Source organism: Armigeres subalbatus, chromosome 1 (genome assembly GCF_024139115.2).
Source record: "Armigeres subalbatus isolate Guangzhou_Male chromosome 1, GZ_Asu_2, whole genome shotgun sequence".
NCBI lineage: Eukaryota > Metazoa > Arthropoda > Insecta > Diptera > Culicidae > Armigeres > Armigeres subalbatus.
In genome coordinates, this window is record NC_085139.1 from 95,507,888 (window position 1) to 95,533,963 (window position 26,076).

At 36.6% G+C, this 26,076-nt stretch overlaps 1 protein-coding gene across 2 annotated transcripts in view; it reads right to left on the bottom strand.

Moving 5' to 3' along the window:
- Window positions 1–3,390: 3,390 nt before the first annotated feature.
- Window positions 3,391–26,076, bottom strand: part of LOC134202906 (GIGYF family protein Gyf) — a 119,291-nt gene continuing 96,605 nt past the window's right edge. For both annotated transcript variants that reach the window (XM_062677904.1, XM_062677915.1), the window contains exon 9: window positions 3,391–14,359. In XM_062677904.1, the coding sequence (XP_062533888.1) occupies window positions 14,234–14,359 (126 nt within the window). In that variant the 3' untranslated portion in view covers window positions 3,391–14,233. The remainder of the gene's footprint in view (window positions 14,360–26,076) is intronic.

Below are 26,076 nucleotides of genomic sequence, written 5' to 3' on the forward strand. Positions count from 1 at the left end.
GTGTGGAAGCTGATATATCTTCTCTGGCAAAAGGAAGGTGGTTTGATTTGCTAGACGGACGCAATAAGAAAACAGAACTGTGTAATAAGAATCCTATCCGACTAAATGCTGATGTCATATTAGAAATTTGGAGACAGTACTCGTCGATAGAAAATCCTTCCGTACGCGATGGCATATGAGCAAATCAAACCACCTTCCTTTTTGCCACTGGAGATACAGGGGTTAGACAAAAAGGTTAAGATAGGCAAAAATTTGTGGATGTTCAAATCAACAAAACTTTGCGTAGAATGATCCGATTTTGATGAAACTGGGACCATCGGACGCGGAAACTCTTCTAGTATACTGTCCCCAGGCAAAATCTTGGATCGGCGCTTGGCCACCGGAGATGTTCCGGGTTTTCCGAGGGTATGTTAAAAATGCATTTTTTCATCTGCTTGTCATTTTATATGACGTTTTCTGGCATCATGTTTTATGCTTTCCCCAGAAACTAGAACTAATATTCTGTCCAATGCTGGCTGCAGATCGAAAATCCGTTAGATATACGCAGAGATATGGCCATTTTCGTAAAAACGGTGCGGGATTGGTCATACTCCCTGAACAAATTTCACTTTCGCAGAACGCCCGGAACCTGTTACAAATAGGCCAGGGAATCTTACAGTCCTCAACATGTATCTTTAATAAAGGTCCTACATTCATCGTCTTGAAAAAACATGAATTTTGGCACCCATATATGCATGGTTCCAGATGGCGCCAAAACCGGCCCCTCCTGGAAGGCCCATGGAACCTGCTGTAAGGGTGGCAGTGGACACTATCATTCTGGAAATATTTCTGTAGTCATCGTCTCGCAAAGCCATGAAGTCAGATACTCATATTTGCATTATTCCGATCTGTTATCATTTCATCATGTTTCCGGAACCGTTTTTACGGAAATGGCCATGTCTCTGCGTAGTTTAGATGGATTCTCGATCTACAGCCACCATTGGTCGGCATATTAGTTCTAGTGTTTGGAGAAAGCATAAAACATGATGAAAGTAAATGTCACATAAAATGACAAGCAGTGGAAAAAATGCATCTTGAACATACTCTCGGAAAACCCGGAACATCTCCGGTGGCCAAGGACCAATCTCAGACTTTGCAGGGGGACAGTAAACTAGAAGAGTATCCGCTTCTGATGGTCCTGGTTTTATCAAAATCGGATTATTATACGCAAAGTTATGCTGATATGAATTTTGTCATAAATTTACCTTTCTCAACCTTTTTGTCTAACCTCTGTACAGCACAGCACCCTCATCAAATTAATTCATGAAAAAAATGTTACTTAGGTCCTTTTGAAAAGTTAAGCGAGATTTCTAGTTTCCTTCCGTCCAGCCGTTGAACGAGCTGAGGTGTTCTAGACGTTCCATGTAATTGGTAAATGAAGATCCTTTCACATAGTGATCCAATGTACCGAATGATGGCATTTTTTCACTACTGATTCTGATTAAATTAAATATCAATAAAAGGAATAGCAGACTTACGGTCAATGTTGAGGAGGTGATTTATATGCAGATGCACTCACACAGTCGATAGCAACCTTTGAGCTTAAACAGTATGGAGTCACAGCCGGAGGCCTTACTCACGACTCACTTGTATCCTCACTGCTCACTCACTAGGAATCTCTGATCCCCTCTCGCTGTGCCGCTGAACTCGCAGATAATGGAGACGCGGTCTTTGTGCGCCACACAATAGACTTAACTGATGTATTGCAGGCTTTGTACCACCAAGATATGGACACTACCGGCCGCTGTGAACAATAGAAGGAAACACGAGTTGAATAAAATTCTTAAGATATACGTTCGAAATACCAGTCAAGTTTTCACAAATCAAATATGCTTCAACACAATGACTCTACTGCAGTACTTAATCACTCTTTTCAACAGTCAACTGCACACCGTCTAAGCACAAGTTTCTCCAAGTATTACACTCTGCTAACTTTGCCGCACATATTCACGCTAGAATTTTCTTTGCTACAAGAAATATTCCGTTTGACTTAAATAATCCGATTTACCTTCGTCGCCACCTATTATGTTCTTGTATAACCGTTTACTAAAAGGTTAAACTATTTGACTCCGTGGGTATCCTGTCTTCAATAGTAAAAACAAACACGACTATTCTCTTTGCAGTCACAGATCGAACTGAGTACTTTATTACATCTTCTCACTTTGAAACACAGATGGGTTTTTCTGTTCACCCGAGAGCATTAGTTCAACTAATCGAATGCGTACTGCGTAGTACGCTACAAACTCATGTGTAATTTCCTGTTTAAACACAAGCTTTAACCGCTAGAAAAGAGTAAACATACAGCAGTTTCAGTGTACTAAAAAGTTGTGTGGGCCATTTTGCGCTGGAACAAGTTACACGATTCTAAAATACCCTTAGGAAGAACACATTTTCTCAAATAACTTTTCAATTTTAAAAGATAGAGCTTCGCAATGTTCTACAAAAACGTGTATTTCTGTTAGCCAAACAACTTTGTAGAAGAAACATAGAAAAAAAAAGTTATGCTCAAAAAACTGTTTTAAGGGATCTTCCACAGAGAACTGCACATATCTCGTACTATATAGGCCTATATAGATTTTCTCAAAGAAGGTGCTTTTCAAATCTAACATCTTCTCCGAACAAACGAGAAACAAAGCGAAAAAATCAACAGAAACGATGCTATGCTATGCTAAGCGCACGAAATCGGCAAAATGCAACACTGTGCGTGCACTGTAGCACAGTGATTGTATCTTGTGTTATGGCCGTAATTATTTCCAATTGTCGTTCTATCAGTTTCAGGGTTTCATAGTTGATTCCGTAAGGTCCATGTGCTGATGGTCCTTTTTGGGAGTAGAAACTTGTCCCATTTTTCCCTCGTCATGTTGTTTTGCTATTGTAGTTGTTCAACTTCTAGAGGAACTTCCTATTGTTGAATATATTTCAGTTACCAGAAAATTTATATTAATAGCGACAGATAACTTATTTTAGCAATAGAACATTGTCTACATCAATTCCCATAGCAACATTACTTACGATTGAAAGTACCATGGTCACAACTATTGATCGTGGGAAGACATCATCACACAAAAGCGTCTGCTAATTGGACAAAAGACAAGATTATTGATGAATGGAAGCAACATAGTCAAATACGGGCCCTATATTTTGGAATTTCATTCATGAGTTCTTCGTCTTCCCTATTTGACCGCCCGCAACCGTGTGGACACTCGTGATTGCCGAACAATGGAGTAATCTACGATGCGCGCGGTCCGTTACGGTGTGTATTTTTAGTTCCCCAGCACTCGAGTTGAGCACGTGTTTTTGTGTACAGGGTGTTCTTTCGTTTCCATTTCAAGCGATGAAGCCATTACGCAATTATGTTTTATTTTTTCAAGGATATATAACTTCTAATTTTTATTCCTTTTTTATATACGAAATTATGTAAATTATCATTTTCTGTTGTTGTTCTTGTAGTAGTTTAACTTCTTCTCTGTAGTTCTCGCTCTTAATTACAGTGTGTTCTTTTTCTTACTTTTACTGTTTTTTTTACTTCTCAAGTTTTTTATTGCGCTTCCGTGCGCTGCTTTTCTTCCGCATCGCGTCCGACGCCATCAAGGAAACATCATTTCAATAGAAAGGAAAATGATCGGTGTATAATAAGGGTAATATTTTTATCAGTTGATTTTTTTTATTATTTTTTTTAACAAATACAGTAAAACGATCAATCAATATTGGGTTTTGCAATCAGCATCAGCATCATAATCATCATCAGCAAGTTTAATAAGTGTGTTTAATTATTTCTGTGTAATATAATAGAATAATCCATCAGCTATCCTCACGATGGGGGATTGAACAATAGGTTTCCCTCTCTCGGTCTATGTTTTATTCTTGACTACTAAATTTCTTTTCCAATCCAATGAAAAAAAACGAACAATAGCAATCAATCAATCATCAATGTGCCAGCATAAAAGTTATGTTTCAACGTGTAACGCGCCAAAATTCTGCCCTTCATGTTGCTTCAACAATGTTTTCGGTCTCTGTGGTGGAAGCTCATATTGTTATTTTGGATCTTAGCTGCTGCTGCCACTATCTGTCCGCAAAAGATAGCCATTGTTTTTGGTCTTTTTGTTGGAGAATGATTTTTGAAATCACATACATCACTAAAAAATACGGTATACAAGCTGCAAAAATAAGAATCAATTTGCAACTGGAAGAATTATGTGTTTTCGATAATGAAAATCACTATGGAAGTTCTTAGTAATCTTAACATGTAAAGTTTGAACATCTGAATTAGATTCTTGAAAGTTTATCGTTCATAGATTTTCTTTTTACTCATAGATAAAAGGCCTTTTTGTTACATGACATGACTTCAGAAATGGAATACGCGCTGATAAATGTGTACGGTAGGGTGCCAATAAAAATCGTCTTTTCGAATTTCAAAAACGGGTTTTAAGCATTAGCATTAGCATTGTTACGGTGTAATTCGTAGATTGAACACTAGTGATACTCATGTTTTACTTTTGAGATCCTTATCTAGAATGCTATCAGAAATCAAGAAGGGGAGTGGTCCTTGATTCCAGTCTTAAACAAAAATAACAAAAGCCTGAGGATTACTACTCCTGGCCACACCCATCTTCACCGTAACTAGGGAGAGGAAGGAAGTGTTGATGTAGTACTTACTTAACGAGAGGCCACCTACTTAGCGACAGCCTCATAAGTACCACGGAGTTGGATAATGAGGAAGGTATTCGTTGGGTCAGGATTTGCCTGTAGCTGGCAATGTAACCGTGGTAGATCTTACCCCGTAACACACCACGTAAAGGTGTCTACCCAGCATTACGGGTAAACTTTTCGAATTTCAAAAACGGGTTGTGCTCAAAAGCTTCATCTCCTCGAAAAAAATTCCTATGCAAAATTTCACCGTACCGTACAGGTAAGTAGCAGTCACTGATTTGCTTAGGGAAAAAATATGAATCTACCTTTGATAGATGTAATTACATTTCTTCCATTTTATATTTGTCAAATCTAAGGATAAATTATCAAAACGACTGACTTATGATTTTGAAAACCTTTCAAAATGCTTATCCACTATATGAGATCATGCTCCATTGCGTCTAACAATAGGTATAGCAAACGAATTAAAAAATTCTACATGAAAAACTTTGGACCAAAAATTCACTGAATTGCTGCAGTTTTAATGACTCGATAATAGTCGAATTCGAAGCACATATCACGTGAGACGACAGTGTTATTTAAATGGGAGGTGTCGACAATAATTATCACCTCAAAAAATTAACTTTGCTTTTTGACTTCCACCATAGCCAGTTTCTTTGCCGACTTTCGAGAGATCATATGAGGAGTAGTACCTGCTCGTTCAAAGCAAAATTTATCACGGGTATGAATCGATATCGCTAAGAGGATCCAGTACTAGAACGGTTCAACCTGCAAAATAGTCTTGTCGCACGAAAAGCAGTTATCATAGATCAAGATTTGATCAACAATTACTACCATACTGCATGGGAGGTGCAAACATAACGTAACGAAGACAAACAGTGTCCCGTTGAGAAATACTTTAAGAAGTGTGAAGCCTTTAACCCTTTATAAAGCAGACGAATCTAAATAATAAATTAACAAAAAGAACAATAGGACACAATGTTGACATGATATTACACACAAATGTAGGTTTGTTATACATTAAACAGTTCAGAAACATTGAAAAATTGGTGGCAATATAGTTGCCACTGTCCGGCAAGCGGGAAAACAGGCAACGAGGCAACAACAAAAATAAACAAATAATTTTTAAAAATTAGGGTTTACGTAAAACAAGTCAAAACAAGACATGTTACATTTTTTTTTATGGAAGAGTCCTAGTCGGAAAACGCATTATAAGTGAAAAAAATTTGAGGGGGCAACAAAATAAAATTTGGATAATTTTGAGGATTTTCAAAACATTCTTTAACAAATCCTAGGAGTTTTTTGATTTTTATCATTTTAATATTTATTTTTTATTATCCCCCCCCTTGACCTCTCGGAGACCAGTGGGACAAAAAGTTAATGAAATATTTGTAACGGTCCTATTCGATAAAAAATATATATAAATCGAGATATCATGTCTATTTTGTGTGCTTTTAAAATTCTAACCCCTTAAACCAAGATTTTTTTTGAAAAACAACTTTATTTTTTTTATAACAAAAAAATATTTCATTTCCTATACCACACCGTGTGAAATTTCAATGATTCTATTTTTTTCTCGATGACATCTGGTGGTCTTCTCCTCCCCTATTCAACGAACACTATTTCTGCCAGGGCTGGTGACACCGAGAAGCAGACTCTGCTTTTGCCGGCAGTTGTCTTGACCAGCACTCCCTATCTATGCCGAGTGCTGTTCGAATCTGCTTCGCAGATGAATTTCATTACGAAGCTGTTCACAAATCTCCGACTGGGAGTGATAGAATTTATGGTAAGGTACCCCGGGCAAGTGAAAATACGGGGTAAGAGGATGGTAAGAGAGCACAACTATCAACGAATTCACCCCACGCACCATCTTCTTCTTCTTATTGGCATTACATCCCCACACTTGGACAGAGCCGCCTCGCAGCTTAGTGTTCATTAAGCACTTCCACAGTTCTTAACTGCGAGGTTTCTAAGCCAGGTTACCATTTTTGCATTCGTATATCATGAGGCTAACACGATGATACTTTTATGCCCAGGGAAGTCGAGACAATTTCCTATCCGAAAATTGTCTAGACCGGCACCGGGAATCGAACCCAGCCACCCTCAGCATGGTCTTGCTTTGTAGCCTACGCGTCTTACCGCACGGCTAAGGAGCGCCCCGGCACCATAATAATGCTATTACTTGATCGTGACTTCAAACGGGGGAAGCCCATATGGCATAATGTCATAAGGCCGTTTGGCATAATGCCATTTGGCATAACGATTTAAATGTGTAAAGGCCATTTGGCATAACGACCATTTGGCATAATTCGTTGAGTACCTCGAGGCCATTTGGCATTACGACCGTTTGGCATAATGACCATTTGGCATAATCCTCGAAAAATAAATTAAATACAACGGGCCGTTCAGCAATACTATTATTTGGCACAAAAAAGGTTAATCGTACGAATATATTGACATTGTTATTTCATAAGGGCGAAAGCCGCAAACGTAAACATTGACTTCTTCTGCTGATTTCAGGAAGATTAAAGACTTTTGGCGATATTTTCCACTTCTGTTTAATAGAAGGGAGCGCCACCAGTTTCAAGTGATTGTTAGCTGGAAGCGGTCCTAGTTGTTGAGAAATTTGCAGGAAAAGGCATTGTTTACGATTGCGAGTATGCATTTGCCCGGGATGAAGCAAAAAGAAGATGAATCCTTCTTTAAAAGTATGCATTTGCCCGGAATAAAGCAAAAAATAAGATGACTCCTTCTTTAAAAGTACGCATGTGCCCGGAATAATGCAAAAGAGTAGATGACTCCTTCTTTAAAAGTACGCATGTGCCCGGAATAAAGCAAAAAAGAAGATGACTCCTTCTTTAAAAGTACGCATGTGCCCGGAATAATGCAAAAGAGTAGATGACTCCTTCTTTAAAAGTACGAATTTGCCCGGAATAAAGCAAAAAAGAAGATGACTCCTTCTTTAAAAGTACGCATGTGCCCGGAATAATGCAAAAGAGTAGATGACTCCTTCTTTAAAAGTATGCATTTCCCCGGGATGAAGCAAAAAAGAAGATGACTCCTTCTTTCATGGTACGCATTTGCCCGGGATGAAGCAAAAGAGTAAATGACTCCTTCTTTAAAAGTACGCATTTACCCGAAATAAGGCAAGAGAAATATGACTTTAAGAATTGTCACACACACACTTTCACTCCAACACTGCTCACAACATGCCGTAGAAACAAAAAATACTGCGGCGCGCTTTGTAAATTTTTCAAGCGAACAAAGATCATGGGAAAAGTACACGGTCGAACATTTTAAACGTGAAAATGTTGTGAAAACTGCCAAAGCATTATTTGGTCTACTCAGCTCTATTGTATACAAAGGTGATTGTAATGCCAAAGCCACGAAGCAACTCATAAGCAGGATCAGAAGCAGCACGATGAACCACGGAACAATAATCCCATTTTTTGGTTGCCACCCATTAGGAGAATAAGTAAATCATTCCTTGAAATACGCATATGCCCAGAAAAAGGCAATAATACAGATGTAAATTGAGCTTCTTCCTACAGTTTTTATAATTCTTTTAGTTTTTATGCCAAATGTGCATGATGCCAAATGGCCCTAAAATCATTATGACTATTTTCCTGTATTATGCCAAACGGTCGTTATGCCAAATGGTCTTTATGCCAAAAGGCCCCTGGCTATTCAACTCGTTATGCCAAATGGCATTATGCCAAACGGACTTATGCCGAATGGAATTATGCCATTTGGGGTAGCCCCACTTCAAACTACTGGGAAAAGCTACTACTTTTAATTTAATTTCATGGATTTCCATCAAAATGGTCGTTTCTAAATTCATCATTGATGTGGAAAGCGAGCGATTAAATAACTATGTGACATGGAAATCGATTCAAAAGTTTTAAATAAAGCCAAAATCTGCAATTTTCACTTACCCCTGAGTTTTAACATACATGGGGCAAGTGGGATATATGTGAACGAGATTTTCAATAGAGCCAATTTACCTGTTTTAGATTGTTGCCTAGTGAAAAATAATTTCGACACTCATAATATCATATGGATCTGAATCAAATGCAGTTGATATCGATGGTTTCGTTGTTAAGAAGTATTGTACAGTTGTCTATTAATTGTATTTTACATTATGAAAATTATCTCCCGCGTGAAAAAGAACAATGAAAATAACGAAATTTATCGCTTACAGTGCAAATAATCTATTTATTCTACAATAGGTCAACAGGTTTTGTTGTTTTTAAACTTCGTATCAGATTTCTAGATTTCTAGATAAATAAAGTGCTTAAGACCTAAATTGGCAATTTTGTTCTATTACAAATTTACAGCACTGCGCATCGCCTGAATCAAAAACGTTCCTTTCGAAGTACTGTTTTATGTAATAATTTGTTTTCTTAATAGAGAAATATTCATACGAAAAATGAACAAAGATTTTCTTATCCTTTCCACCTAAAGCACTTGGTTCGAAAGTAAGCTTAGACAACAATTAAATAGTAAACTCTTGTTTTCATATCTGCTAACATTATAATCCCTTTCTTGTTGCAAAAACAAAAGTCCGACAAGCAATAAACCTCCATCCATGATCTGAAAATACTACGACTCAAAAATAATTAGAACAATGAACATTATATCAACACTCTTCAAATTAATTTCGTTCGACAGTATAAAGAATAGGTCCCACTTCCCCCATTTGAAGGGGTAAGTGGGTCCTACAGTTAAATTTATTCTTGTCACTGCCAATGTCACTATGTTTTGTAATTGAATAAATGGCGACCAACACGTCTACACTTCAACAATGGAATTATTATTATAATCTTTATTAACGAGATATTCAGCCCTTGGCCGGTTTATCTCGTAACAATGGAAGCATGAAAAGATGTATCCGTGGTTAATGTCCTCGAACACCCTGTTTTCTAGGTCCCACTTGCCCCGGGGTACCTTAGCTGAACTTAAAATTATCGCCGGGGTCCGCCTTTCAACCGTACGGCGGTTAATAATAAAATTATATCGAAAAGACGAACACAGGGGATAAATTTACACTCTGATCCCACAAATTGTAATCACTCCCAGTCGAACCCTTTCTTCAAGGTGCCGCGTAATACCGTCTTTGAGGCCAAATACATGGATGAGCAGCTGAAATTCTCTGATCCCAAATCCTAAGCTTTCTCCATCCTTAACCTCCCAACCTAACCTCGAGTCACCACGAGTACGTTGGTGTATATCCCCTTTTTACTAACTGATAATAATCATAATAAAGGGTTTTCAACATATCATAAAGGTCGTGGATCTGTAAAGTTGTATACACGTCTGAGCCTAGCAAATAGACGTATTTGAAAAAGATATCACTGCATCCCGTCCTAACTCATGTGCCATGACAACATTCGAATTCAATACATCACATGTTTGTGAAATATGTACTTTTATGCTCACTTATAAAACATTTCATTTCATGGTGTCTACTCATCTATAAAAAACAAAATTCCCTGATTTGTCCAGTTGTTTACATTAATTACCAGAGGTGCCATATATAGATTTTTGCCGATAATCGATTCAAACAAGTATATATTGCGAAAAACACTTTTCGAAAGAAATTATTAGTGGCAACATTTTTTCTCGTAAATTACTTAAGAAATTTTTTCAGGAATTCCTTCGCAAGTTCACCTCAAAATTCCTTCAGAAATCGCATCGGAAATTCCTCAAGGTATTCCTGTGTAAACTCCTCCATTGATTCCATCGGAAAATCCTTCGAAACTGATTTCAGAAATTCCCCCAAAGAAAGAACTCTAAGAATTGCTTCAGAATTTCCCTCGGAACTTCCTCCAAGATTCGAAAATTTCTTTGCAAAACCTTTAGAAAACATCTCAAAGAATTGTTCCGAAAATTCCAATATAGATGCATTAGACGATTCCTTTACGAATTTCTTTGGAAATTCCTTTAGGAACATCTTCGAAAATATCTTCAGAAAATACCTCGGATATATCTTAGCAAAATACTTTGCAGATTTCTTCATATATTTTACTGAAATTTGTTTAGGAATTCTTTCGGAAATTTCATCAGGAATTGCTTTGAATTTTCGGTTATTTTTTTTTAAATATACAAACTGAAAAGCCGAAACTACGCGAATAGTTTAGAGATTCTTTTGAAAAAAAAATCCTTCACAAACCCCTATACACTTTTTTTTCGAAAATCCCTCTAGATTTCCTTTCGGAAATTTCTCAAAAATCCATACGGAAATTCCTTTTGAAATTCATCCGGAATTACCTTCGGGTACTTATCTTGGAAATTCCCCCAGAAATAATTTGGAAAATTGCACTTATCATTCTTATGGACACTCTTTTAGTGATTTAATTAAAAAATCCTTCGGAAATTCCATGGAAAATTAATCCTGAAATTCCTTTGGAAGTTCCTTCAGGAATTGCTTTGGAAAATCCTTAGTGATTTTGAATTTTTTAATAAATTCTTGAAGAATTTCCGAGGGAATACTCAAAAGAATTTACAAACCAATCCCAAATTGATTTCCCGAATAAATTTCTAGATTTCTCCACAAATAGCTTCGGAAATTCTCCAGGAATTCCTTCGAAGATGGCAAACAAAACGTTTTTTTATTGGCTCGGAAGAGTACTTAGAGAGGCATAGAGGCGTCCTTAAGAGATGCTTAGAAGTGGCTTTTAAATCGATCGAAAGCCCCCTTTCAAGAGGCTCGGAATTCTTCTAATTTAAAATTTCAGTCAACTTTATGGAGAACCATATTCCCACTAATCGCATGTCAGTCCCGTCTGTATGTGGCATCCATATACATATGGGACTGACTTGCGGTTAGCGGCAGCATATATCCTGTTAGTTTTCAGGTCCATTTTTCACATATTTTATCTACGCTTATTTGCATTTACAGCTAACAAATATAGCGTACCTCAACTAACGCAAAAGTTCGAAGGGGTTACCTCTCAAGAAAAAGGTTAACAAACGCAGTTCTAAAAAAAAATGGAAATTAACAGACGATTACTCGACGATTACTGTAGCATGCTCATCCAAAGACAAGACTTTGCTTCAGTTCAACAGACCTGCAGAACCTGCTGCGAATTCGATTCAAATCTGATTAAATCAGTGATGCCCGTTTCAACGATTTTGTACGGTTTCTGCTGTGAAATTAGATACAACAAAATCTGCAAAGCCGCTTGTTTGGCAGCACTAAATTCTGGGGTCTCTGCAAAAGTGGCGTTAGTTAGCCGAAACTTACTGTGATTCCGGAGAAAACAATTAAGTCAATTTTGTTAGGCAAAAATCGAACATCCCGACAGTGGCAGCTGCTGCGATTGAATGGCTAGTTTGTGGGTACTCCTTTTCACTTCCGGTTTATCTTTTGTTTTCGATTGTTACTGTGTTTTATTTTTGTATTGTTTCTATTTAGAACTAGGTATGTTGTTGTGTGTAACAGCTTATTGTTTCGAAAGTTCTCTGCGCCTTTGCATTGATCAACTTATCGGAACTGGGTTCTATGATTTATTTCCGCTTACCTAACAATATATAATTGTTTTAACAGACCGCCCTTGGGCGGGATCGACTCGGGACAACACACATTTCGCTGACAATAAACGGGAATTTTTGTTTCTGTCTGTTATTCGAATAGTTATAAATTTCATTGGTTTTATATATTTTAATTTGGGTACGATACATGATTTAAATTGAACTATATTCTGATTTCCATGTAATATTTTGAAAAACATTGACGTTATATGATAAATAAACTAATAAATTAAAAGGAGGAACATAATTTTCTGCACTAGCAAACAGTATTAAGATCAAAATTATACGAACGTCAAATTTGTGTCTAAACAAAAACAAAATATAGAATGTATGGTTGAACATAACAATACTTCACTTGATTTGTGAATCAAAATTATCAATATTTTTTATTGCTATTTTGGGAAAAAAATCTGTTTTTATTCACATCTAATGTGAATAGAAAATAAAGTTAAGATATCATTTTTGTTTTGTTTTCTGATCTACTTCAAACGTATGTGTTTTCTATGTATCTATAAACGAACCGATGATTGCGCATAAATTTATAATTATTTGACTTTAATAAACTTGAAATTTGACCTTTCTCTAATAAGTTCTTTCGATAAGGAGCGACGCTGATCTTGAGTCAACATATTTGAACGGGTGTACAATCAACAAGTTTGATTGTGGAAAACGGACCTACAATTGCCGTTTAATGGCATTACTGACTTTAAAATAAATTATATTGCCTCTTCTGGATAACTCATTCTAGCTTAAATTTTCGATACTATGATGCTAGAAAGATCGAGTAAACGGAACTCGGGCGCATCATGAGAGCAGGGAAAGTCTCTTCTTTGGGAGAGGCAATCTTTATCCTAATCCTAAGGTCAAGTGAGGTTTTGAACATTTCATATGCGTTGATTTATTACACAAAATCACGCAGAAGAAAAAAATGCACTGATAAATCTACAGGATCCTCATTTCGAAGAAGATTTTGAACTCAAACATGCAGAAGGTAAATAATTGGAGAAAACGTATTTAAACTATCAATTACTGATAGAATCGTCCATAACAAAACAATCGGACGTCTACGGTGGGTCGAACAAGTAACCACAACAATCCGACAATTTTTTTGACTAGTACAATGAGCTGAATCACTCCGTGAGGAAGATAAACAAATCAGATTGAAGATTTGAGGAACTGTCGTGTAGATAACGTATCGTTGACATTTTGTGATCTTCGTATCCTGTGCAGGAATGGTTTCAATCATTTTGTCGGACTTTGGCTCGTTTGTCCATAACTAATTCCATAAGCTGATTTTGTGTCTACTCCTGTAATGAGTTTTTGGCAAACAAGTCAAACGCCGACAGAATAATTGAAACCATCCCTGAGTTATCAGTTGAGTCTACCACCCGAAAAAAAAACAACGCCGCCATTTGAATTCCGAACAAGTGCTTTGTAATTCAAAAACGCCATACAATCATGTCCATTCGATTCACAGTGATACAATGAAAAGTATTATTAGGATGACTAACGAAAACATAGACAAAACTGACTCCTAATTTTCTCACTATTATTATTATACATCGCACTACACCGCGGTATGTCGCTCGACATTCCTCCTGTTTGGATGGGCAAAACCGAAACCGAATATATGTTTTTTTTCAATGCTGTTGTGTAGTATGTCCTTTTAAAATTCCATATATTTTTGTTTACTATTCTCTTGGCTAAATGTGTTCGTTTATGATTTATTTCGTTTGTCCTATGCAACGCCAAAACTATTGTTTATGTATGTTTTATTTTTTTTTCCTATTTTAGGGAAAACGCAAATTGAAAGCACTTCATCATAACTTTCCTGTTTCATCGAAAGCGCTCACTGCACTTTTTATTACTGTGTCCTAGCATGAAAAAAAAAACTCCTATTTCAAACGTGCATGTAGTTGTGTTCCGCTCTTAATATGTAAGGGATCAGATCAGATCAACGGAAATGTGTGTTTCCCTTTTTGATTGCCTACCTTTTGGTGTTCGTGCCCGATTAGGCATTGTCACCGTAGTCGCGATCGCCGACATTCAGACGGTCCGGGGCAGCGGTCACCGAGAAGCCCAGACAACGATTGTCCAGCTTGGTCATCTTGTTTTTCTTCACCTTTTTGTTTTTGTTCTGGTTGGAGTAAACAACAATATTACATTAGTTCAATGTATTAAAATAAAAGAACGAATCATTTCATTTTTGGCAAGTTGACCATATGGGGCAAGATAGACAATACCTTGTCAGGGCAATGGTAGATAACCTGCTGACAACAGCTAGAATGAAAGGCAGTGATCAACAAGTTATTTGCCTCTTACACCAGATGAGGTGGAAACCATTAAGAAGCTACAAAATAATAAGACATTTCTTGGATGATCACTGACTGTGATGTTTTTTTTTGTGGTTTGAAATTCAGTTTATTTAGTCAAAATATCATGTTAATATTTACAATGTTATAGTATAGTTCAAAAATGTTAATCGTTAACATTTATTTTATCATTATTATTATGAACGAACCAGATGTAGTTTATTAGCAGTTTCAGAATTTTCACACGAGACGTCTCCATCCATCCATTACTTACGCTAGCTTCTGATGCAATATTTTCCAAGTCGGGCCAACACGAGCGCGAAAAGAGAATTTATGTTGAAGTTTTTCGGGTGTTTGATTTCCACGGTGTTGGCAATTCTCATCAGCTGATAAATTTTGATTTCCCGTTGACGAAGAGATAAAGTTGAGATCGTTGTGCTGACAGGAGCTCTTTCATACGGATGTTACGCCACGCGCGTGACCTTTGAGCGTTACGATGACACTGATTTCGTCGGCGTAGGCAATAAGGAAATCTTCCCCATACACTTGCTCGAGCCGGCACACCAGAAAATGAAGGTAGATGACGAAAGGGTGCATGGACAACGAGTCCTCTTGCCGCACAGAACGAGCAATCTCGAACGAACGAGAGAGGCGCCCATTAATGAGTAGTCGGGATAAAGACCTACTGGTAAAAGAGCGATCAGTTCCTCGTTGAAGCCGAGCGATCGCATGGTGTCGAAAAGGAATGAATGGCGCACCCGATCGATACTGGTTATCCGATCTTTCAGAGCGAGAGTGGCTTGGAATATGTTGCGCTCTGAGTTCGAACATTTTTGTCCGTCGCTCAAAACTCGGTGGGCTTGCAATACGCACTCTAGTCGAATATGCCGGGGAGAAGTTTATAATCGCTTCGCTGTTGAGCAGCGAAAGGCAGAGTTGTCTCCGCCTTTCTTTTTCACCAGTACGATAATGCCTTCCACGAAAGCATGAGGAAGATTGCCGACGAGTTCTTCATTGAGTAGCAGGCTCAACTCACGGTGGATGACGTTGAACATGCGGAGGTAAAACTCTCGTGGGATCCCGTCGGCTTCGACGCTGATGCGCATCGTGAAATTCCTCGAAAACGGCTCGAGATTTCCACTTGAAAAACGATTTGATTTTGGGCTTTTATGCCTTGTTCAGATTACAGCTGAATAACATGTTATTCGAAGGTGTTACTTCTGAATAACAAAACCGTTCGCACTAGCATTTTAGGTAATACTATTTGACAGCTGACAGCATGTGTCAAGCGCCAAATTTTTTCGAGCAGTTTGTTGTTTGTTTACAAATATGCAGCGAGATTCTTCAAATTAGAATTCAATTATTATTAAACAATTAATCTGTTTGCGATAAAGAACTGTTCAGCGGTAATGAGATTTATTAATTTTCTATTTTCTTCGTAATTGCAAGAAGCGGACCAAACTCCGAAGGCGTGAGTTCAGTATGGGATGAAACTGATAGTGGTTAGTGTGCGCTAAAAAGCCAGAAGTATTTGTGTGCTTCGTTTAAATTTTATTTTGCTCATTTTTCCTTCGGAAATCGGCTAGGAACTGTGGTTACACAAGTAGGTAATTTCATTAGCTTGTTTACTGATGTTGCTTTCTATATAAAATAGTGTGTATTGTTTGTCTTAGGTTTCGTCACCGGTGAACGGGATGTGAAGTCGAGGATTCCATAAATATTACACAGGCAGAAAGTATCAATGGAGCCTGGAAGGTCAAGATGAATCAGAAATAATACAATGTTTAGCAGCTGCAAGACGAGCCAACGTGAATTCAAGTTAAACAAAATTGTATCGCCAAAACAGTGTGACAATGGAATTCATGGAACAACTTCAGCGTAAGAAAACAGGATTCCTGGAACCCGAACTAACTCGAGAACTACGGTGGAAATTCCAAAAATATTCAGTGCTATCGTTTGGAGCGACCGACGGCTTTTTACTGGGGTAAGTCCGAAACAGTTTATTATGCAACATATTTTTGAAATTTTCGAAATAATGTTACTGACGATAATAATTTTATGTATTTAGATGCGTCTAGTCCTTGGACCCAATGGGAAGTGTCATCAGTGTTGGTTGTCCTCCCCTATTTGGTTGTATCGTTGATCGGATTATTCTGCACCTATTTTGTAGATCCAGTTTTGCTCAAAAGGTCACCAATCGGAAAACCACAAGTTGCGGGTAGTGATAGTATTATAATTGGTTTTAAGAGTAAGAAACCCACCGTCGTTTCACCCACAAGAGGATGTACGAAGTAACTTCCAATTTTTATATTAAAATAACAATTAAACAACGCAGGATGATATCGCACGTAATCATCATCAGAGGAGATGGTATTAGTTGCCAAAATCAGCTAAAACCATTCATCACATTCCATTTATATCTCAACTTAGGTGAACGAGGCCAGGCACGGAACTACGTTGTTGTGTTTCGCTAGGAATGGACCGTGGAGTACTACTAACTAAAATAGATACTAGAGTAAAATGATTCAAACGAAATAAAGATATTCAAACGCATTCACTTCTTCTTCATCTTTTTCTTCTTCTACGGGTCTAAATTCCAAGTGGAACCTGGCGCGTTTTTCAACTTGGTATCCTTCACCATTTTCTCAGTTAAAATTTGAAAGCTTTTCTATGCCCGCCATTGCATAAGTGTATGTCCTGTTTGGCAAGTACAATGGATACATTATGCCCAAGCAATCGAGATTGTTTTCCACTCGAAAACATACTAGACTTAACCGAAAATCAAACTTGTTAACTCTGGATTCGCAGTCCTACGCATTCAGTTGAAGGCAGATAGCTTAAGGGCTGAATATATTCAAGTCAATATGAATTAGACGGTTCAAATAAAATGTAAGGCATCCTAAAAATCTATTCTTGTTTTTATTAACTATGGATTCAATTCACTTTTAATCTAGCTTTATTTTTTATGAATTTTAAAATTATTTTTGAAAGTTTCCCAAGTAATACCGAATTTAAAAATTGATGTATAACGTGTTTGAAGTAAGTTTTGAAAAGGTTTCTGTTAAACATACAGCTTATTGATTGATAGAAGATGTTTTGTATTACATTCTCACGACTTTCTGATAACATGTAATTTTTTGATATTTGTTTGGTTTTTCAAAATATTTTGTTTTACACTCTCTAGACATAAAACATGCCACCAGGATGATTTCTCGAACTTACAATTAACATGTTCATTTTTTGACATTTGTTTTAGTTAGAAGATATGTAGTTATGGTCCACATGTATGTGTATTTTAATTTATTTTATCAAAATGGAATTCTAAAAAATGTTTGCATGTATTTTTTTCTTCCAATCCTGTAAATATTTTTATTTGAAATGAGACATTTGTCAACAGCTTTTGTTGTATTAAATTTACAGATCATATTATGTTGAGCGAATGAACATTTAATATTTAATATTGAATATTTAGTATTTAAAATTTAATATTTAATATTTATGTAGTATTTAATATTTAATTTTCAATGTTTTATATTAAATATTTAATATTTAATATTAATTATTAAACATTTAATATTAATTACATATTTATTATTAATTATTTACCATTCAATATTAATTACACATTTAATATTTAATATCAATTATTTAATATATGATATTAAATACATATTTAATATTTAATATTCAATTTTTTATTATTTAATATTTAAAATTTGATATTTAACATTTAATATTTAATATTTAATATTTTATATATTATATTTGATATGTAATATTTAATCAGGGTGTCGACTCAAATTTAAGAATTAAATTCCTTGACTTTCCCTGACTTTCCAGACCATTCCTCTAAGAATTCCAGGTATGAGAAATGTTTTTTTTTTTCAATTTCTAGAAGCGTATGAAAATCTCTTAGTGAATGAATCCTTGAAATCCATATGAGTTCCTGAGCTACTGGAAGCCTAACTTCTATCTAGAAACAGAACTTTAAGGATTTTTAGAATATCGTAGGTAGTTCCGGTCGTTCATAAAGTTTCAAGTAAATGCGCAGAACTCCTGAAAGATTTTCATAATCCACATCTTTCTAAAATTGGCTCCAATTAAAGTTATAATTTTTCTGGTGCCTTCATCCACCATTGGGAATTCTCACGGACTCCCTGGAGTCGCAATAGACCTCTAAGACTATTGACGGACTACTTCAAATCGTTGAAGTTTTCCTTATTATTCAGGAAATTTGTGTGAAATCTTTTGACACAACTTATGAATTCTTTCCAAACAGTCGTGGAAGTTTCTAGATATCCTTCTAATGCCGTTAAAAAATTTACGGATTAGGCATTTTCATGAACACCGAGAAACCTCCACTGGCTCTCAAGTATAGAATTCTTATTCACACTCTGTGGAGTTTTTGGACTTCTAAAAATATAATACCCAATACCCACAAGCTCACATAGATTTGCAGCACTTACAGTAAGCACAGCAAAATATTCTAACCACTGAAATACTTTCAATATTTTGATCTGTATACACTCAGGTCGTAAAGCAATGGTCCCATCCAAAATATGCATAGAATATTAGGTCGTGTTTATGGAGTAGTGGCATAACTAGTCTTAAATGCTAAGGGGAGCTACACCTACTCCATTTATTTTATTGATTTTATGTTACAAGGTTAAAAGACTATTATTCTTCCATATTCTTCCAAGACTTTCAAAAATGGTCTTGGAGTTTCAGTATTGCTTTATTTATAGAAAGGCAGACAACTGCAACAAGCAATTAAACTCAATAAGGAACATCTAATAGAGTTTTTTTAAGAACTCGTGAAAAAATGTTTAAAGACTCCTTGGCATATTTTTTATATGAATCCCTTCACGAAAACATTCAATTCAAATTTGAGTAAACACCATACAATCTACCAAGTTTTTGGAGCGGACCTTTTGAAAAAATCTACTGAACATCCATCGAGGAGCTTCAGGATAAAAACTATCGAGACAGCTTGTTTAAATCCTTTGAGATTTTTTTTATGTTTCAGTGAGAATTCTGAATTAATTTCTGGAGAAAATTCTCAAAGATCAACCAGAATACTTCCTGATAAAGTTGTTTAATAAACATCAAAAGCTGCGAATGTGAAAATGAAACATTATTATTGACAACAACTTTATCTTCCACTTGCATCCGAGCATGATTTTGGAGTATCGAGTAACGTTTAATTGAGAACATCGCCACCTACGTTCATGAGGGTAGTTCATGAGACCATATGTTGCTTTTATCCGTTGTCATTCTCTCTACATGACCATTAATTTGTCCACCTAAGGACTTGAGGATCGACTAATGACTTTATAAGCCCGTCATCAAATGGAAGTTCACGAAATGTTTTTAAAACGTTACCTACAGAATCTTGTTTGAAGATGATGCCGATACTGTGGAGTACCGTCGCAGGTCTACAAAGATACTATTCGGCGTTTTCTTTTAACAAGCTTCCAAATACTCTATGACAGACAAAGAAAAAAATGCTTCGAAATATCTAGTTGTTGGTTGGAGGTTGAACATGTTTGATGATTGTTTGTTGAACGGTTCTGAACCATGCCCTATTTCAGCCATTTGATTCAGTTTCGACTGCTTTCACTAGATATATTTGAGCGTTACATTTTCTTCAATAGGTAATGTGATATATTAGGTTTTTTATTAGAGTTGGTTACTAATCAGCAATTTGAATTTATCAAGATAGATCGCATTTAATGAATTTTTCATATATCATAAATACAACAACATAGTTTGATAAGGAATTGCTCTCGCGATTGATGATTAAGTATTTGAACAAACTTCCAGAACTTCTTGGTTGATGGGAACATGACTCAAACGCTACTAATAAGGAAACTGCAAAAAAATCAAATCAACTCCGACACAAAACCACACCGTCTAAATAATCTAAAATATTAAAGGGGACAATATGGATCAGGTCTCAACAGTGACCATTTGAGCAACGTGGCTTTGGGACGTGGCTGTTATTCCTTAGAGATTAATAGAAACAAACTCTATTACCATAGAGAACATGAAAAGGGTCCGGAGTATACTTTTAGTCTAGCGACTGCCAACGGCCACACAAAAAATAAGCTTTATAGCTTGATAGTGGAAGTGGTTGTCGACTGTAACTGCCTCGAAGTATTGTTTATCGGCTATAAAGTCTGATGAACAGCTAAAACGTTATATTAGTTCTGATCCGACGTTTTACCCAAGTAACACCAAGCATTACAATATTGCACATATATCAATCACAAATCGGCATGCTAAATGCTAATTGCATTAGATCTGTTTTAACGATGTGTTGTTGCATTTATTTATCAACTGTCAGCCAACGATACTCTAAATCAGCAGTACGAATGCAGCGATGCATTACTGGTGCTTTATTTCAACATGCCAAAGTAATGAACCATTAATTCGGTCTTATAATTGCCCTTTTCCTCTTTAAGTCAACTTTTAGGGCTGTGTTTTTTACATGCATATATAGCTTCATGGTTACTTGGGTAGTACCTTGATTTGTCCTTTTTTAATGGATTAAAATTGGTTCAGACTTTCATTGTCATAAGTGAGTTTAGTATATTGTTCGAATTAATAAAAAATCACTATAAATTTTCAATATTGGGTTTTGTGATTTTTTTCCCTGACCTCAATTAAAATTCCCTGACTTTCCCTGACATTCCAGGTCCAAAATGAAATTCCCTGACTTTCCCTGACTTTCCAGGTTTTTCCAGGTAGTCGACACCCTGTTAATATTTAATATTTAATATTTAATATTTAATATTTAATATTTAATATTTTATATTTAATATTTAATATTTAATATTTATTATTGAATATTTAATATTTTATATTTTATATTTAATATTTACATATTGTTTAATATTTAATATTTAATATTTAATATTTAATATTTATTATTTAATATTTAATACTTCAAATTGGTACTTAATGTTTAATATTTAATATTTAATATTTAATATTTAATATTTAATATTTAATATTTAATATTTAATATTTAATATTTGATATTTAATATTTAATATTTATTATTTAAAATTGAAAATTTAAAATTTATTATTCAATATTTAATATTTAAAATTAAATATTTAATTTTCAATATTTTATATTAAATATTTATAAATATTAAATTTTGAGTATTAAATATTAAATATTGAATATTAAATATTAAACATTAAATATTAAATATTAAATATTAAATGCGACAGTCCATCATGAAGTATACCTTGCCAATTTTCAGCTCCGTTGTTCTACACAGCTGATTGAAGAATCCGATAGAAAACGAATAGGAAATCAAAAATGACATTGCCGTATAATCCAATTGGACACGTGAAATGACCAACCACTTGAATGCAAGAAAACATGCGCAGGGCCTTCGGCCTTCAGTCGAGCAGCAAATTCGATCAGTTGTATCATGTTATTCGCAATAACATGTTATTCAAAGGTGTTATTCGGCTGTCAGAAATGTATGGGAATATTACCTTCGAAAAACATGTTATTGGCCGAATAACACCAAAGCGCGAATAACATGTTATTCGATCGTAGTGCGGATATAGCATTAGCCTGTGCTGCCGAGTTCAATCTTGCCACATATAATGGAACTCGACTATGTTGTCTTCGGTTAGAAGATGCGGTCGAAGAGTCCTGAAGCCGCGCTCGGGCTCGTGTCCTAGTAGGGGGGGACAGAGTTGTACTGTCAGCGCTTTGTGGTCTGTACGTGCGTGTAGGCGGACTGCAGCTTGTTTCATAGGCCGGCCCTTACATACATACGGTCAAGGGGAGATTACGCGTTTCAATTGACGTTCGTGAACCCAGGGTCAAGCGGACACAGCTTTTCCCACGCGTCAAGCAGCTGCAGCTGTTGGACGGCTGTTTTGAGAGACGGGCTTGTATTCGGGCTAGACGAGTCGCAAGCTTGCAGCACACAGTAAAATCGTTAGCGAGAATGATGTTGACAGTGGGGTGGCGGAGGTAGTAGGCCAGGGTGCTATTGAAGAATTCTTCTCTAGTAGCGCGCTGTGCAGTGCTGGAGGGAGCGTAAATGTTGCAAATTGTAGTGCCGTGCACTCTCAACGCAATCAGCTGGCTGTCGAGGCTTTTCTCGATGTGAGTGACCTGGATGTGCTCCTTCACTGCAACAGCGGTGCCTCTTCTCGTGTGATCCACATTAGCAAAAACGACAAAGCCAGGCAAGGAAAGCTATTCGTTCTCGACTTCTTGCAGACACATGATATCGACGCTTTGTCTACTGAGCTACTGATGAAGGTTTGGAGCACGTGGAGTTTCGTGGGGTTCGTTCGCCATTTATGGTAGAGAATTCACGCCCTGCTCTAAGTCACTGTCGTTGCATAGTTGCTTTTTGTCGGGTGGACTTCCTAGGCTTCCCCCGCTTTTTGTGTATGTTGACGAGTCATCCGTTTGGTTTGGCTCTGCGATCGAGTCACAGGCTTTTTTAACAAGTACGATCATGTACGTAGTGACGATGATAAGCTGCACGCGCTTTGCATGTTCAACAACGGGCTTGGGGACGTCGTTCTATCGATGCTCAGTGGCTGGCTGCCTGATATAATTGATGAGCCTGACGGTTCGGTCTGACTCGCTGGCTTCGGCAGCTCGGGGAAGGCTGGTGGTGGAGCGACAGTACGCTGTACAACCGGTTTAACGATCGAAAGTTTCACGTCACTTTAGTCCGTTTTGTAATATACGGAACGGAATATGGTACACGGAAAAATTAACTTGGGAAAGGGAAAGTTTAATTAGCAAATGTACTTAAGAATTTCACATGGTTTTATGTACCCAATCAAGCACACCACGACGCGAAACACTGTACCGATCACTCTTGACTCTTCTATAATTTGAAACGAAGTGGAACGACCAAAGCCAAAGATTGTCTTCAGATACCGGCAAATTTCCAGAGTTTCGGTTTCGAGGTTGCGAAATTGGACAAAGTCTAATTTCGCGAATGTCATATTGTTAGAAATGTACGAATCGATTGTACATTTATTATATATTGTTAGAAGTGTTAGCGAATCTGTAGTGAGTAGTTCATTCTTGTTCAAGCAGTGGTAGAAGTAACATCAATAAATAAGAAATTGTTCAACTCTTTAACCCGCTTGAATTACTTGATTGGTATGGGTGAACTCCCATACGTTATGGGCCCAGTCACAGATCACTGAAGCTGTCAAGATCTAGAATCATAGAAGTTCAAATCCTTATCAAGTTCTACCATGTCAGAGAAACTGGTGTCATTTCCAAGATTGAACGGATCCAACTATGACAACTGGAGTTTTCGGATGAAGCTTCTCTTGGTCAAAGAAGGATGTTGGAAGGCTGTCAAATAAGATAAACCTGAACCAGTGACTGAAGCGTGGACGAATAAAGATGAGTTGGCGTTGGCAACTATCGGGTTGGCTGTTGAAGACAATCAACTCGTCCACACACACTAAGTTTTTATTTCTGCAGCTCGGCAAAAATCCGCACAGCCGTGCGCCAGCAAAATAAAAAACTGATATTTCAGCAAAAATGGCGTTTGTTAGCTGATTTTCGGCAAAATATTTGCTAAAATCTCGGCATAAATCATGTTTGGTGGGGCACGGCTGTGCGAATCTCGGTAAAAGTTCAACATTTTGCTGAGATCCCGGTAAAAAAATTAAGTGTTCATTAAGAAAGCTAAGACAGCAAGTGAAGCTTGGGAAAACTTAGAAAAAATTCCATGTGAAGCGGACAATGAGTACAAAGGTATCCGTGATGCGAAAGATCTGTCAAATGCGCTTAGAAAAACAAGGAGATATGGAAACCCACATAGGGAAGCTAACTGACCTATTCGAAAAACTGAATGGCTTAGAACCGGAGAAGATATTGGATGACCAATGGCTTGTTGCGATCCTGTTTAGTAGTTTACCAGAAGAGTATGAAACGCTTCAGACATCAGAAGGCCAAATGTGAAAAGTTTATCAAATGGAAGCTGGAAAATCAAAGCAGAAGTATAAAAAAGAGAAGGCAAACACTGTTATGCAGGGCGATCACGAAACGGAGAACAACCAGTGGGTACTGGAATTTAGAGCTACGTGTCATATCGCAAATCGTCGTAATTTCTTCCATTTTTTTGATGACAAAGTGCAAGACGATGGTTGGGTGGCCAACGGAATGAAGGAAAGGTCAAAAGGTCGTGGGTCAGGCAAAATAACAGTTATTGATAATAACGAAAATCGTCGAGTAATTACTCTTGAAGATGTTTTGTTTGTCCCAAACATGAAATCGAATTTATTATCAGTGAAACGTTTGATACATAAAGGGTTCAATATTACGTTTGATGAAACTGGAGCAAAAACTCATCGAGATGGAATTGTTGGAGCTTTAGCTGAACTCTATGGAAATCTGTACATACTACGCCCAATAAATGAGAAAACTATCCAACCGTCTAAGACGAGTTCAGTACTCTCCATTTAATTCCACTACGTTTTGTTATCTTTGCAGATACGTATTTCGACCACATATGTGTGGTCGTCTTCAGTGTCTCGTACTTGACTTGACTTCGACTTCGACTTGAAGTCGAGTCAAGTACGAGACACTGAAGACGAACGTAAAGTTGTGGTCGAAATACGTATCTGCAAAGATAACAAAACATAGTGGCATTAAATGGAGAGAAATAAACTCGTCTCGACGGTTGAATACAATACCACTAAAAAGAGCTTGAAATATTTTTTCTGAGAAAACTATGTTGGTTAAAGCTTCTCAGGATTGTGTTCATATGTACCTACAAAAACCACAGGAAGGATTATCAGTTAGTTGGTAGGCATCGTTGGATCTGGATTCACTCTGATAAGCGATACGACCGTGCCATTCTTTATACACAGTGGTTTTACCTAACAATGATTTGGTCGTACAAATCAACCGGTGTCTTCGAAAGTGGTACATAAACCATTTTTGTTAATTTTGAGTTTTTTACACCAACGGCTTCTATTAGCAAAGATCTAGTAAGGGAATAACGAAAAATTGATTTTTGGCAACTAAATCTGGAGATATGCACATTTCATTTTCTGGTATATATCACAATGGCCATTTCCTTGCCAGAAAAAGTGGTACATATACAGTTCCACTCACTAAAATCAGCTTATTTAAAAGAAAATTTGGCAACATGACTGTTTTCACAACAGATTTTAATTATATTTTGAATTTCAAGATAGTTTAGTGCTGTTTAGAATGATTTTAAAAATGTACATGTACCACTTTTACTGTCAACGTTTTTCGGTTTCTGTTTCCTTTTGTTCCCATCAATAGTGGTACATGTGCAATTCGCTCCAATAAAATTGAAATTTGTCATAAACTTCGCTTATTTTTCACTACTATCTTTAGGCACATCAGTCATAACATGTTCGTACAGTTTAGTTGCAAAAAATTGCAAATAAGAATTTATTATTCGATGTTTTTGGAAAAATGCGTCTCCTGAAAAATTTACTCAATGTAACATGTACCACTTTCGATGGCACCGATTCAAATCAGAACAAAC